This window comes from Podarcis cretensis, assembly GCF_951804945.1.
Source record: "Podarcis cretensis genome assembly, chromosome: 15".
Lineage (NCBI taxonomy): Eukaryota > Metazoa > Chordata > Lepidosauria > Squamata > Lacertidae > Podarcis > Podarcis cretensis.
Window position 1 is genome coordinate 9,844,869 of NC_137185.1, and position 16,073 is coordinate 9,860,941.

General features: G+C 44.8%; 1 protein-coding gene across 1 annotated transcript in view; it reads left to right on the top strand.

Annotated features, from left to right (window-relative positions):
- Positions 1–460: 460 nt before the first annotated feature.
- The window catches only part of WSCD1 (WSC domain containing 1), a 41,806-nt gene continuing 26,193 nt past the window's right edge, over positions 461–16,073 (top strand). The window contains exons 1-2 of the mRNA XM_079955634.1: positions 461–965; positions 13,991–14,691. Coding sequence (XP_079811760.1) covers positions 14,265–14,691 — 427 coding nt within the window. The 5' untranslated portion in view covers positions 461–965; positions 13,991–14,264. The remainder of the gene's footprint in view (positions 966–13,990; positions 14,692–16,073) is intronic.

The following is a 16,073-nucleotide window of genomic DNA, read 5'->3' on the forward strand; positions in this document are numbered from 1 at the left end:
TGCCCTCCTCAGCAGCATTCAGCACCAGCTCAAACTTCAAGACCTGGACCAAGGGCAGCCCCTCACAGAGCACATTGCAGCAATCCAGTCTGAAGGTTACCAAAGTATGGAATATAGTGGCCAACTCATTCCAATCTAGATATGGCTGTAGCTGTTTGAACCAGATGAAGCTGTATTACAATGATAAAAATAAAATAAAAAATAACAACAACAAATAAAATTCATGCAGATTTATATGATTTGATTTACATTCAGCATAGTAATAGCATTAAGGCATTGCTTATGCAACTGTCATCTTCAGCAGCTTTGCAAAAACCCACGAAGAGAGGCAGAACGATTGTGGAGAAATTGTGGTCATAAGCGGTAGAAATGTTAACAGCTTCCTGGGGATGTTTGGGGAGGGGGAAAACCTTTATATGCCATCACACAGATCCAAGCTGCTGATATGGATGCCATTTCCTACCGTGTGTGTGTGTCCTTCTCTTTCCTGTAGCTTGCAATCAAAACAGACAAGGCAGTGCTCTTATTTCCCCAAGTACCAAAGTCAACACAAGTGATATTTTGCATCCTGTGCTGCTGTACTGAACGGTGGCTGGGTGAGTCACTTAGGACCCTGGAGAGCTCCGGCTTGTGCAGTGGCGAAGCCCGGTCCGCAGTGAGCATGTGCGAAGTGGGTCTGCTCTCTTAGGGCTCGGTTAGTTACTGATATAAACAGCTGGAGGTATTCAAGTGCTGAGCTTAGAGACGAGCAGAGCTGCGAGAAGGAGGATGCAGGAGGATTACAGCTTCTGTATACTGAAATCTGGGTGGTAGAAGGAGGATTAACGGAGCAGGGCGCTAGGAGACGGATTGATCTGCTTCACAGAGCTGCAATACAGTTTTCTGGTAATATTTCACTGGATTTGCGGAGGACTTTGCCTCTCTCAAATTGGAGTTCTGATTACATGTGCAACTATGTATGTGAGGTGAGTGTTCCTTCCCTTCTTATTGGCACGTTGAAAAGTGTTTGCAAATATCCATCCATCACTGCCTAAGTCAGAACTGAACAACTTTCTTTCTTTCTTTTCCTTCTTCCACCGTTGTTCCTGAGACATTAGCAATTGCATGCATTACGGAGGCAGTATCTGTGGGGTTGATGAAAATTATCCGTGCTGTCTCAAGCATGCGGGTGTGTGTGTGTGTGTGAAGATTGTGCTAGGAGGCTGAGGCACTGTGAAGCCTGGATTTGGTATACTTGAAAAGGGAGATCATATATGTGTGTGTGTGCAAGAGAGACTGTTACCCCTATGTTCTGAAGAGCACAAGTAGAGGCCAGTGTTTCTCTGAACCCCCCCTACCCCAAATGCAAGCACATACATTTTTGCAGCACTTTATAAATAACATCTATCTCCATTTTTGCTTGGTTGCTATTGCAGCTCTGTAGTGTCTCCCAAACCCTTAACCATAGGGCCTCTTGAAATATACGTTTGGGATGATATTATTCCTTGCTGAAAAAAGAAGCCTTTCTGAAACTACCATTATGCAGAGCGTCATCTAACACGTTGCCCCTTAGAGAAAAACTTACTTCTGGCTGTCATGCCAGAACCATATTGGTTTGCAGAAATGATGACAAAGAAAGCAGCTTGACCTACAGTTCTTGGAGATCAAAGTGAGGAACACATTTGCAAATAGGATTTCTTCCCCTTGGATTTTTCAAGATCTTAAGTTTTATCAGATTTCCTCTTTCTCACCCTTCCCTTAACCTCCTTTAAAAATAAAATAAAGACAGAAGTCATAATCCTTTTTGCACTGTATGTATACATTTGCCATAGCACAACTCCCCTCCTCTGTGGCTAGCTCTCTCTCTCTCTCATAACAGTGTTTTCATTTTACCCTATAATTTGGCAGTTTTACCACTGACCTAGGGAAAAAAAAGTGTTGATGGCAAGGTTCACAAAAACAGGCATATTATTTCATCTCAGTTCATTCCGCTAAAGAAGGAAGGAAGCAGTTTTTAAGTCTCCAGTTTCTTCAACTCAAAGGGATTCGCTCCCCCCTCTCGTTTTTCAGACATCCTTATTTCCCCTGAGTAGCAACATTGGTCTTGAAAGAGGATTGTGTTTCCTTCCTCAAAATGATCTTTGCAATTAAACTTTGGCTTTCCCAGAAGAGCCTAGCAAACGGATGTTTAACCTCAGATTTAGTGAGCAGACCATGGACACCCTTGGTTCGTTTTGATACCTGAGCTGAAGTGCTCTCCTGTCATTAGTACTGCTCTCCCTGCTGGGAAAGATGGTTTGACAGGTCCTTGAACATGGAGCTTTTAAAAGGCTTAAGTATCTGGGTGGAAAAAGAACTTGTTGCCCTATTTCTCCCTGAAGCTGTCTACAGCCTCATATGAACATTCCAGTCTCTGAAGGCACCACGATCCATCTCCTGCCCTCTGCCACTTCCATAGGCACCCAGGCACTCTCCCTCACCCCCAGTGTTCCTTCCATTTCTCCTGCACTGCTGCTTCAAGCATCTTGCTCAGAATGACTAAGACCTGATAGCCCTTTGCTACTATGTTATCTGTTGTGGGCCTTGCTGCAGTTGCAATCCCTCCAGGCCAGGACTTAGCACAACAGTTACCAGAAATGGCCAGATCTGCTTTGAATAGGGCAGATTGGAAGAAACACCTGTTCTGGAGCACAGCGAAACAGGTTCTCTAGATCTACTAGCCATAAAGGCTATGCTGTGCCTCCACTGTATGCTTCTGAATATTAGTTGCTTGAAACCACAGAAGACAAGAGTGTTCATGCAGCCAGGTCTTGCTTGGGGGCTTCCCAGTAGAGACATGTGGTTGGCCACTGTGAGAATAGGATTCTGGACTAGATGGGCCATTGGCTTGATCCAGAAGGCTCTTATTTATGTTCTTAGATCAGGGTTTCTCAAAGTGGTTGATACTGACCTCTTGGGGGCTGACAAGATTGTTCAGAGGTGTGTGTGAATAAAAGTCCTAAGTGCTGAAAGAGGCTGGAAAAGGGCCCAGAGTGGAAATGAAGCTTATGAGATATGGTGTGAAAAATGTAGGAACTAGAAATAGGATATAAAAGGCACAGGCATGTACAGAGTGTCTCTCCCTTGCCCGTGATTCCGAAATACAACAGCATTCCTTATTTTCCTTCCTGGTGGTGGTGATTGGCGATATTACTTGGCTTTATTCAATTTACATTCCTAAGAATTTGGGCTGTGGTCATTTACCACTTTACAAGCTCATAAAGGGAGTCAGTGAACTGAGAAGCTTGTGAAACCTTGTCCGAGATCAGGGAGGAAGTTGGTAGCTACAATTACCAACTTCAGCACTGGATGCCACAAGGAGCAAATTCAGAACAGTGCTGATACCCACCATCAATGGTACTCAGTGGCATATCACTTCAGGATATAGACATTCCGCATAGCCTTCGCAACTAATAGGCAACAGAACAGGAGGGCTTCCAGAAAGCATTTGGTAGACCACCATGGACCTCAAGGTGGACTAGACGAACTGTTTACATCACCTAACAGAGCTCAGTTCTGATTAACTCTGACAGTTAAGAATAGAACTCCCATATTCAGGGGCTGTGTACCTTAAGAGCACCAGATTCTGAGGAACAAATAAAAAGGAGAGTCCTTTTCCTTTATACACTGTTCAAAGCCTTCCCAGAAGCATGTGATTGACCACAGAGGGAAATAGGTTGCTGGGCTAGACATGTGAAATAAACTCAGAGTCCTCAGTACATAACAACAGGCCTTTCATCTAATCCAGCAGGCCCTACCTGAAACTCTGGAGAGCCACTGTCAGTCAGCGTAGACAACACACAGCTAAGTGGACCAATGGTCTGATGTGGTAGAAGGCAGCTCCCCATGTTCCTATTGGTAATATGACACTGGGCAGCGGCAAACAACTTTTACATGCAAGCTTTCATAGGAGCAGTCTATCTGAGCAGCGCTAATGCTAATGCGGAATGTTGGCAACAGTGTGTTCAGACTCGCTTTTGTGTCTTTCACTGGCTCTCCAATTCCATGCTCTACACTGTTGATCTGTAAGGGATAAAAGGATCCGTCAGTTTCACTTCTATCATTTTTCCAATCTGAAAGTCAGTTCCCCACATTTCTGCAGCAATTTGTGATCCTTTTGCTTGTTTAAATCATCATGGTGGTTTTTTTTAGCATTATAGTGTGAATTTCTTCTAACACACACTTTTTTGGGTGTACAGTTTTGATTAATGTACACATTTTGGCAAGCAGTTTTCCTTAATATGAATTCATGTATGCTATTTCTACTAGTATCCTTCCCCCCTAAGATATGTGTTTTCGTAAACATTGTTAGGTTGGAAAACTGCATCACAGCATTCAGAAAAGTGTGAATCTCATAGGATGGATATGTTTCGGTTTTCATACTGTTTCAGAAGGTGGAAATTTGATAAATTTGGCTTTAAAATGCAAACTGAATTGAATTTATCCCCCATCCCTACTCATGGATAAAACACTACTTAAAACAACAACAAATCATTTTGATTTCACTGTGCTTAGGATATTCTCAATATTACTTTTGAATGGTGTTTCTTTTTAATGTAATCCACGTACTGTTTTTGCATGTTGGTAGATAAACATCATGTGTGTGGGGGGGAATCTCGATGGGTTTGGGTAGGATTTATCCTTCTTATAATATGGCAGGATAATAACTTTTAAGAAGTAGCATTGTTTTATTCTTACTGGTGTTTTTATTGAGTATTTGCATGGATATATTTTTAGAGTTGTAAGTCACATTGAGGCATTTCATACAGTAAGCAACAAACAAACATAATTAATAAGATGATAATTTGTGGTAATTGCCAATGTCAGCAAAATGCTATTTATTTATAGACTGCTATTTCATAAAAAGAAATCAAAGCTGTTTACAACAAAAAAGATATAAAACCGTACCGTAAAGATCATATTAAAAAAGTTGAAACAGACCATTGCAGAAAGATGTGTTTTAATTGCCTGCATAAGTCCTAGTGAAACAGGAAAGTTTTCAGCATGCATTTAAAAGTTGAAACAGAAGAAAAGTTTCCCAGAACAAGAATAACAGAACAGACCTAAACCATGCACAGCTGGCCTCTTGATATTCTCCATCTGATCTGTGGACAGAGGAACTGAAGGACACCGTATCACAAATTTATCTAGGTGGAGGAGAATTTTTTTCTAACAGTTTGTTTGGGGTGAGGGGAAGGGGCTCACCAGTACCAAAGTCAGAAGTAGCACAGGTTCTTTTGAGTACCCGAAGTCTCCCCACTCCTTTGGTGACCACTCCAAGCAGCAGCAAATACTGTACCAGCAAGCTGGCCAATATTTTGTATTGTCTGTAGTGTCTGAGACTTTTCGCCTTGCTCCAAGTCATGATTGGGGGCAAATGACAACTGCCACAGAGAAAAGAAATAGTGGGGAATAGTCAAAGGAAATTCTTCAAAGTAGCTTTCTTTTTCAGCTCAACACTGGAACAGAATGCCCCAAGGGGTAGTGGGCTTCCCTTCACTGAATGCAAGGTAACCTATCAGGGATGTCATAGATGCAACCTATCAGGGATGTCATAGATGCAACCTGCATTATGGAACTTGCACTGAGGAAAGGGGTTTGACTACATGTTCTCTAAGATCTCTTCCAATGCTATGATTCTATCCATGATGAGAACTCTGGTCCTTTCTTTCAACTTTGAAGGCACCACAGGAGGCTCCAGTTTTGATCAGAGCAGTGAGGAAAAGTATATTACTCTAGGATCTTTCCTCCCACTCTGTTATTAGACCTGGAAAAGGGGGAAAAAACAACCCAAAATCAAAACTCTTGTCTTTTTCTCCTATGTAGGTCTAATAACACTTTTTGCTGGAGTGGCAAGGAATTTAGGTTGGGGGAATGGAATAGGACAGAGGTGGAGAACCTCTCTATTTGTCCAAGGGCCACATTCCCTTTTGCCATTGGTGGGTGGGGCTGCAGGAAAAATTGGGCGGGGCAAGAAATGTACAATTTATTTTTGGACACTTGCTTTGGTTGCCCTTTCTGCACCTTCTCCAGTGCTACAATAGTTTATTTGAGATACACAGGAAGCTTCCTTATACTGAGCTAGACCATTGGTCCATCTGTCTCAGTATTATCCACATTGACTGGCAGTGACTTCCCAAGGTTTCGGATAGGGAGTCTCTCCTGGAGATGCCGTGAAATGAACCCAAGACCTTCTGTGTGCAAAGTGGATGTTCTGCCTACAAATGGACTCAAAGGAATGTAAACATTGCCATCTTCATGTTCCATCTCTAGGCGGGAGGTGAATGTAGCTTGGCAGTAGATTAGTGTGCATCCATAGAAATGCGAACCAAGGCATCAACTTGCGCACAGCTTGCCATCAGGATCAGGCAGCAGCTCCTTATGTGATAACACTGCACTCGCTTCCTCTCTTTTTAACGTATGTTGACATCATTCACCTTAAGTGCCTTCACTGTGAACAGGCAAGATAAATATATAATTAGACTTTAATAAATGCATGCATACAGCCACACATGGACTTTTGTAGTATCTGAAATGTTGGAAGACATCTCTTTGCTGCTGTCGATTTGAAGACCCAAACAGGCTTTATGAGAAACCCTGATAGGGTTATGTGAAGTATTTCCACCAGGAGAACAAAGGGTTAGTAATGCCCACAAGATATAGTAATGCCCACCTACACTGATGGCATTAGAAGAGCATTAGAATAATTCATGGCATTAAAAGAGTGGTAGACTAATTAATGGAGGAGGAGGATATCAGTGGTTACTAGCACGACGTCTATGTTCTATGTTCTAGTTGCTGGGAATCACAAGTGGGGAGAATTGCTGTTGCACATAGGTCCTACTTGTGGGCTTCCCATAGGGGTTTCTAGTTGGCCATGGTGAGAACAGGTTGCTGTGCTAGGTGGGCCTTTGGTCTGATCCTGCAGGGCTCTTCTTATGTTCTTATTATTGTTTGCAGAGATGCACATGGACACACATCGACATGTGCTAGCATATCTAATACCTAAGTATAATCATGTCTTTTTCTCAGATTGTCGTCATGATGTTCAGGCACCCTACAATACCTCTTTGCAGCAGGGCAATAACGATGACACTTTGTGTGAACATGTGCCCTCCTTGTCACCCACATGAAATTAGGCCTAAGAACATTGGATACAACCCTGTGTTTTTAGATATTCCAATTATTAGACAATTGGGAGTCAGGAAATATTGATGATCTACTACAAATCCCCCAGAAATCTATTAGTGGATTATGGTTAAACTTCTGGCTACCCTTGATCTTATTCCAACTAGCAGAAAATCTCCACAGTCAGGCAGAGGGGTTTTTTTGTTTTTTTGTTTTTGTTAAAGCAGCAGTACACACCACCCTCAAGATTTGGTTTAGATCTGTAGCCATAGCTTTTGAGAAGCAGACTGATTTGTTCCAAATCTGTGATCTGTCTGACTTAACTCATGAATCAGGTCCAAAATCACCTTAGCGAAAAACAAATATCTGTATCCCACCGTTCACTATGAGGGGGAATCTAAAAACATCTACCTTAGTTTCCTCTTGACAGAAGTGGGTGAAATTTGCAGGCACAGGAGCTCCTCCAGAATGGATGGAACATGCCAAAATTACTGGCAGATAGCTTTCAGGGTTTTGTGTGAGTGTGCAGGCACCTTGAACTTTTATTTTTATACATTTTTTAAAAAGTCTAAACTTTTCCATTTTCTATCGGAACTGGATGCAATTTGCATGCATGGTTGACGCTTCTGAGGGATGGAGCCTGCCAAATTCCAGAGTGACAATTGCAATGCTTTCTTCAACAAGGCTATAGACTTGACCCTTCCAGGGCAGATCACTTGGCCTCTCCCATTGTTTGGTGGGCAGTCAGTATGAAAACTGCTGACATGAGAGAGGTGCCCCTGGGTCAGAAATCTGCCAAAGCACAGACAAATAGAGAGTCTTTAATTCTTTTGTTTTCTTCTTGTCGTTTAAAATAGGATTGGGTGCTTAATATAAACAGGAAATTATTGGAAAGGGTGAGAGGTAGGAGGAAGGAACCACCCTGTTCCAGAGAGACAGAATTTGCAATGGAGCAACAATTGCATGAGACAAAAACTATTTCACTCAACAGTCCTCACCCAAAGCACTGTGATTGGGAAGCCCAGGTAAATTCTTAAAAGCTAGGTCTGTTCTTCAAAGCAAACTCTGCCTTCCTCACATTTCCCATAAGCTACTCCAGAGTGTTCCCCTTATACAGTGGTACCTCGGTTTAAGAACAGCCCCGTTTACGAACTATTTGGCATAAGAACTCCGCAAAACCGGAAGTAGTGTTCCAGTTAGCTAACTTTATCTTGGTCTATGAACGGAGGCCAAATGGTGGAAGAGCACCGGCAGCAGGAGGCCTCTTTGGGAAAGCGCTTTGGTTTAAGAACAGCTTCAGTTTAAGAACGGACCTCAAGAACGAATTAAGTTCGTAAACCGAGGTTACCACTGTAGTCAGTTTGGTTTCACTTTTAGAACAAAGGATGTCTGCAGCAGTTTTTCTCCTACCTCTTTTTTGGGGGCCCCTAGGCAATAGGCCTGGGATCTGAGACTTTTGGGATACAGCATTGCCTCTCTGGCTCAGGGTGCCTTGTTCCTATAGTGCTTTAACTCAGAAATGTAAACACACACACACACTGAAGTGAAGGCATGAGACAGGAGTTGGTAATGCAGGTGAGCTGTGCAGGAGCAAGCTGGCAAGCATGCTCCAAGCAAGCTGCTGGCTAGCTCTACAGAGGCTCCTTTTATTAGCAGAAGTCAACAATTGGAAACAGTAGTGAAACCACCCTGAACTTAACCTATTTTCATCTAAGCACATTTCCAGCATTAGCAAATACACGTGTCATCAGGTGCTTCCCTCGAATGTTCCCCCCAATACTTGATTACGTCTGTGTTCCCCGCCATGCTCCAGCCAAGCAATATGTCTAGCAAACAAATTGTGAAAGGACAAAATGTCAGGGGGAAAACCCTGTTTTCTAGCCAAGAAGGCAAAAGGTCAGGGAAAGCAGGCACAACGCTCCTTGACATACTGTTGCATGTCTGGTGCGAGGTATGCCTTCACAAAGTGGAGCATTACCTCTACAACACAAACCCCGAGCATCTTGATTTGACTCAGGGTTATTGCACCCTTGTAATTTCCTGTCTTTCCACCTGATATCATTTTAACATTGGCAGTTGTCCATCAAGTCAAGCACCGTCTCCTCTGGCTGGTAGTGGCTCTCTATTGGGTCAGGAAGGGTGAAGCCTTCCCATTCCCTGCCACCTTCTGGGCTTCATCTCAGCTAGAACTCCAGCCAGGCTCTCAATGCCTCTTTGCTTTGCTTCCCTTCCTCCTCAGGTATAAGAAACTCTGAAGCTTCACTGCCAACTGCTGTGTCTCTGCCCTGCAGTTTCTCATCTGTTTTATCAGGCCCCACTGCGGGAAGGAGAAATGGCAGGTCTTGTCTGGCTGCAAGCTTCCCTCTCAGCATTTATCCACCAGGAAGACCTGCTAGCCAGGGCTCTAATCCTGCATCCATATGGAGGGATGTACAGAGCGAAGTGGGACTGTCCCTGGTAGTCCTTCACAATTATGGTGATGATCATAGAATCACAGAATTGTAATGGTGGGAGGGATCACACCCCCAGCAGTGCAGGAGCCACAGCTAAACAATCATAGCTTTATCATGTTGTGACGGCTACACATCCTTCTGAAGAAAGGGTAAGCCAAAGCATCTAGATAAACAAAATACTCGGATTTGTATGTGAGCATGTTTTCCCCAGTTTGCTTTGGCTTCACGCTGAGTGATCTGCATGTACAAGTTATTATATTAATACTGACTTTCCTCCCCTAATAAAGCTGCAGGGGAAAAATGGATGTCTATATCCAGAAGGCAGGCTGGAAGCCAAAATCTATTTTGGTTAGGTCCTGAAATTATTTCCAAGCTTGAATACATTTGTTCTCAAAGAGAGCTGACAAAGTAGAAAAGCAAAATTAAATGGGTCCATAGGGTTGTTACACCCCTCTCTCCCAAATAAATTGTTGATAATGTTTTAATATATTAGCCTAAAGGTTTTCATTTGTTTTAATGACAAAGATTACCATTTTAGGAGATATTCTGGGTCCATGCATTAGATCCTCTGCTAGGCAGGGAGGTGCCGGTAGTGCATAATGGTGAGTATTACCAGAAAAAAGCACCACTGCCCACCAGTCAAGCTTTCTGGGCTGATAGGAGTTGTAGTTTGGCAACATGCGGAGAGCTAGTGGTTCCCTACATCTATTTTATAACACACATTATATCAGGGTTTCCCAGACTTGGGGCTCCATCTGTTTTTGAACTACAACTCCCATTATCCCTAGCTAGCAGGACCAGTGGTCAGGGATACTGGGAACTGTACTCCAAAAACAGCTGGTGAAGCAGACCTGTCTGTTACTTCATTGGAGATTTTGGTCTTTGCAGCAGCTGCTGCTGCCTGCAAGTTGCCTGATGTGTCAAGGATGAGCCCATACCAAGAGAAGTGGAAACTCCACTTCTGCATTGCAGGGGGGTTGGACTAGATGACACTTGGGGTCCCTTCCAACTCTACAGCTCTACGGTTCCAGCAGCAAGGACCCCCTTGCCCCATGTCTTCAGGCAAAGTACTTAGAGACAGCAATTGCTGGGGTGGTCAAGGCTGGACAGCAATTGAAAAAACTCAGTCTCCAAAGCAACTTGTCCAGCCAAGGAAATGACCATCATGCAAATGAAACAAGAACAGTCTGGTTTTCTCTTTGCTTTGCTCTGCTTTTGCACAAGCAGTGCTCCTTGGAAACACCAGAGCAGACGCTTGGCCAGGAGACAGCTTTCGTTTGTTATAGAAGAGGTTAAAGGTTACCAGGAGCACAAAATGTGTTTTTCTCTTTCAAGAACAATCCTGCCACTATGTGACTCACGATAACAAAGAGCCCAGTGAGGTCTTAGTGCTGACTAGAGATGTCTGACAAACCTCAGGCTTGAGGGGTGGTGGTGGCGTGTTTCTAATTACACTGCATGGACGCCTGTTAAAAAATTTCCACCTGCTCAAATATATGCAAAGAGCTGTTTGCTCAAACCTCAAGCAGTATCCTAGAATAGCAAGCCTTCCACTTTCCTTTAGGGGCTGACCTCTGACCCTCCTGATGTTGTTGGATTGAAGGTCCCCTCATCCCTGACCACTGGCCATGCTGCCTAGGACTGATGGGAATCAAAGATCACCAACATCAGGGGGGCAACAGATTAGCCACCCCTGGTTTAAGTAGTGATGTTTTCCTCTTATCACCCACTTTTCCATCATCAACTGACCAAGCAGAGCTGCTCTTAGGCTTAAGGACAAAACATTACACCGTCCCTCCTAAAAAAGATAAAAGATAAGATGTGGGGCACCCTTGGTCCTCCAGATTCCCCCCACCTGCTCTAAAAGGTGCTTGTTAAGTCTACATATTCTCCAGCTGTTTTCATTGATTTCCTGTCTTCAGGAAATTACTGTCCAGATTTTGACCCCCCCACCTTTTCCCTTTGCTATTTGAAAATGACATATTCAACTGCTGCTAGTGTAAGATGCTAGCATTGTCATTTTTCAGGGTTCAGCTTTCTCTCGTCTCCACAATGTCAATGAACTCATCCCTGACACATCAGGCAACTTGCAGGTAGCAGCAAGTTCATCTTCCCTCCAATGTGCATGCATAGAAATTGGGGGTGTAAGAAGCCCGTGATTTCCATTCCCACCTGTATTCATCACAACCAGTCCTGTTTTCTGTTTCACTGGAGTTCAGTTTCTGCCAAATGCTACGTTATTAATTTTGCTGCCCACTATTTAAGCTAAGTCTCCCAACTTAATGTAGCTACTCAAGCAACTTATGTAACAATTCAATGTAAAGGAAATGTCAAAACAATGTAAAAAACAGTCAGTAATCATGCATTGTTTGCAGACTTCAAAGCAACGTTGCCAGTGAATAGTAATCATATTTGCTTGACTGGTTTCCGTTCCTGAGCACACAAACTGCTTCAATTTCTACTCCTTTTTGCATTTTTACTGGAATTCTATGCCATCCCTAATAGAAATGCATGCACATGACCACTAAGGTACCATGTAACGCTCGGTCCGCCATTTACATTACCGTAATTCACTTCAGTGTTGTCTTCTCAGCTATTTTGGAAGGGAGATTTAGGATGCAGCCCTGAGGATGTGCATTTGTGTGTGTGAGGGGATTAATGATGATTAAACTGCCTCCTCCAATCTGCTTGCACCAACAGGGTGGAAGTGAGCCTTCCTCCCTCCTTGTTTTTTTTTCTTCCCATTATTCCCAGTGGGAGAGAAATTAATGGGATGGAACTATGCCAGCTCCAGAGCTGGCATGTTTCCCTGCCTGGTTTGCAGGCATGTTTGAGGTCTGGGAAGGCACTGCATCCTTCAGATCCAAGCCTTCCCTGGTCCAGCCTCAAACCACTACCAGCATATGCCCTTTGTGGCCCTTACCAATGTAGGACCTAAGAACTTTGGATAGAAATAGGAGGCAAGCAGATTTTGGCTAAATATTAGGAGAAGCCTCCAGTGGTAAAACTTGAGTGACAGTGGAGCTGACAGCCTCAGAATAATAATAATAATAATAGATTATTTGTACCCCGCCCATCTGGCTGGGTTTCCCAGATGGGCAGCTTCCACAGAAACCAAAAATACACTAAAATCACACATTAAAAACTTCCCTGAACAGGGCTGCTTTAAGATGTCTTCTGAATGTCAGGTAGTTTTTTATCGCTTTAACATCTGCTGGGAGGGCGTTCCACAGGGCGGGCACCACTACCAAGAAGGCCCTCTGCCTGGTTTCCTGTAGCTTTGCTTCTCGCAATGAGGGAACCGCCAGAAGGCCCTCGGTGCTGGATCTCAGCGTCCGGGCAGAACGATGGGGGTGGAGACGCTCCTTCAGGTATACTGGGCCGAGGTCGTTTAGGGCTTTAAAGGTCAACGCCATCACTTTGAATTGTGCTCAAAAACGTACTGGGAGCCAATGTAGGTCTTTCAAGACCAGTGTTATGTGGTCTCGGCGGCCGCCCCCAGTCACCAGTCTAGCTGCCACATTCTGGATTAGTTGTAGTTTCCGGGTCACCTTCAAAGGTAGCCCCACGTAGAGCGCATTGCAGTAGTCCAAGCGGGAGATAACTAGAACATGCACCACTCTGGCGAGACAGTCCGCGGGCAGGTAGGGTCTCAGCCTGGGTACCAGGTGGAGTTGGTAGACAGCTGCCCTGGATACAGAATTGACCTGCGCCTCCATGGACAGCTGTGAGTCCAAAATGACTCCCAGGCTGCACACCTGGTCCTTCAGGGGCACAGTTACCCCATTCAGGACCAGGGAGTCCTCCACACCAGCCCGCAGTGGGTTCTCCTTTGCTAGGCGTATTTAATCACAGTGTGTTGTTGCATCCTGCAACAGGCAGGGAACTGGACTAGTTTGCCAATGGTAGAGAACATGCTTTCACATGTTCACAGCGGGGATAGCCAATATGGTGCCCTTGAGAAGTAGCTGTTCCCCTCATTCCTGGCCATTAGCCATGCTTTCTGGGACTGGTAGGAGTTGAAGTTCAACACCTGGAGGGCACCCCACTGGCTACATCTGCTTCAGGGCCTTGGGTTGATCCCTGGCAACTGCAATTAAAGAGTCCCAGGTGTGTTTCTAGGAGTGTACATTTCGTCTATTCCCCAAACTTTCCAAATTAGAACCTCCCTTTTAATTTGAAGCAAAAGAGAAACAGTGTGTTGATGCAGCTGAAGATCTGTGATCTGCTGCTTTGCAACCCCCAATCAGCCATTCTTGCGGGATTATTGTCTTTAAAGTATAGAATGATAAACAACAGATGGGGGAGTGTTTCACTCAGAGGAAGGGCGCACGCCATGAGAACAAATCACTGCGCTTCGGAACTGAACAGATTTTGCTTTAATATTGCAGATCTGGGGGACTCTGAAATGTGAAGTGCTGCAACAAGGGCTGTGAAATGTGACGTTTTACTTGTGATGGTCAGCAACAGTAGTTCAAGGATCCTTAAAGCACCAAAGCATCCTGAATACAGAGGAATATGGATCTCCATCCAACCGTGATAGTGGAAGAAAACATTTTTGAGAGAGGAAAGGTTCCAAGATAATGAGATGGACCTGTGGGAGGAATGAGTGAGAAGCCTAGCGGTGTGCTAAAGGCGTGAGGAGCCCAGGTTCACAGCAAGGGTATGGCCAAACCTTTTTTCAGACCACAGAAGTTTCTTCGGAGGACCCAGTTTCTGCTTTTCTTCCTCACTGCAGCTTATCTGATGGCTGGTAGCCTCCTGCTACTGCAGCGATCCCGCTTTGTCCTCCAGCAAGGTTTCCGTGGGGCCTCTGGAAACCAGGCCCTGCCAGTTGTGGACTCTTTGGTAGGTGCTGGGAGCGCAGATACGAGACCTGTGCAAAACACTCATTTGACTCCTAAACTTCTAGTGAACATGGATACATTCCATGGACCAACACCGGACCAGAAGTATGGGCCGCGGTGGCTGATGTCTAGAAACTCTGAACTGAGGCAATTACGAAGGAGATGGTTTCTCCGGTTTGTAAACGAGCAAGAACCAATGCAGTCTGTGGGAATGAAGAGGCTGAAACACACACCCGAAAGCAAAGGTAAGTGGCTTTCTAAAGATGTCAGTGGTGGCTGATGCTCATTTGGACTGGTGGGGCAAAAGTCAGGGCACCCAAATAATAAATAATAATAATAATAAAAAATTTTATTTATATCCCGCCCTCCCCAGCCGAAGCCGGGCTCAGGGTGGCTAACAATAATCAAATAATCAAACAATCAAATAATCACACATTCTAAAAATATTTCATTATAAAAATTAATTAAAATCAAATTAATGGCAACCGATTAAGCAAAATTCTGTGCAGGTTGCCAGAGGAGGGAGTCAGGCTGCGCCCTGACCAAAGGCCTGGTGGAACAACTCTGTCTTGCAGGCCCTGCAGAAAGATGTCAGGTCCCGCAGGGCCCTAGTCTCTTGTGACAGAGCGTTCCACCAGATTGGAGCCGCAGCCGAGAAGGCCCTGGCTCTAGTTGAGGCCAGCCTAACCTCTCTGAGGCCTGGGACCTTGAGGATGTTATTATTTGCAGACCGTAGGTTTCTCTGTGGGGCATACCAGGAGAGGCGGTCCCGTAGGTACAAGGGTCCTAGGCTGTATAGGGCTTTAAAGGTTAAAACCAGCACCTTAAACCTGATTCTGTACTCCACCGGGAGCCAGTGCAGCTGGTATAGTACCGGATGAATGTGATCTCGCAGCAAAGACCCCATAAGGAGTCTCGCCACGGCATTCTGCACCCGCTGGAGTTTCTGGGTCAGTCTCAAGGGCAGCCCCACGTAGAGCGAGTTACAATAATCCAGTCTGGAGGTGACCGTCGCAAGGATCACAGTGGCTAGGTCAGGGCAAGAGAGATAAGGGGCCAACTGCTTAGCTTGGCGGAGATGAAAAAATGCCGCCTTTGTTATAGCTGTAATCTGCGCCTCCATAGAGAGGGAGGTATCGAAGATTACACCCAAACTCTTAACGGACGGTGCTGGCACTAATTGCACCCCCGCAAGAGATGGGAATTGCTCCCTCAATCCCATATCGTCCCGCCCCAGCCAGAGGACCTCTGTCTTCGAAGGATTTAACTTCAACCGGCTCCCACGTAACCATCCAGCCACAGCTTCCAGACATCTCGCCAGTGTGTCTGGGGCCAAGTCAGGATGGCGATCCATCAACAAATAGAGTTGGGTGTCATCAGCATACTGATGGCAACCCAGCCCAAAACTCCGGACAAGCTGGGCGAGGGGGCGCATAAAGATGTTAATAGGAGATAGAAGGGTGGTTGTTAGGGGGTACAAAATTTCCACACCTGGTGCTGCCTTAGTACAGCTGTGTGCTTCTGTTGCTGGGCTCTATTTAAAATGGTTTCTCCATGCAAACCAGCAAGTGACCTCTCCAGACAGCTGAATGGCTCTTCTTATTTCTGCGGCTGCGATCTCCTGGTT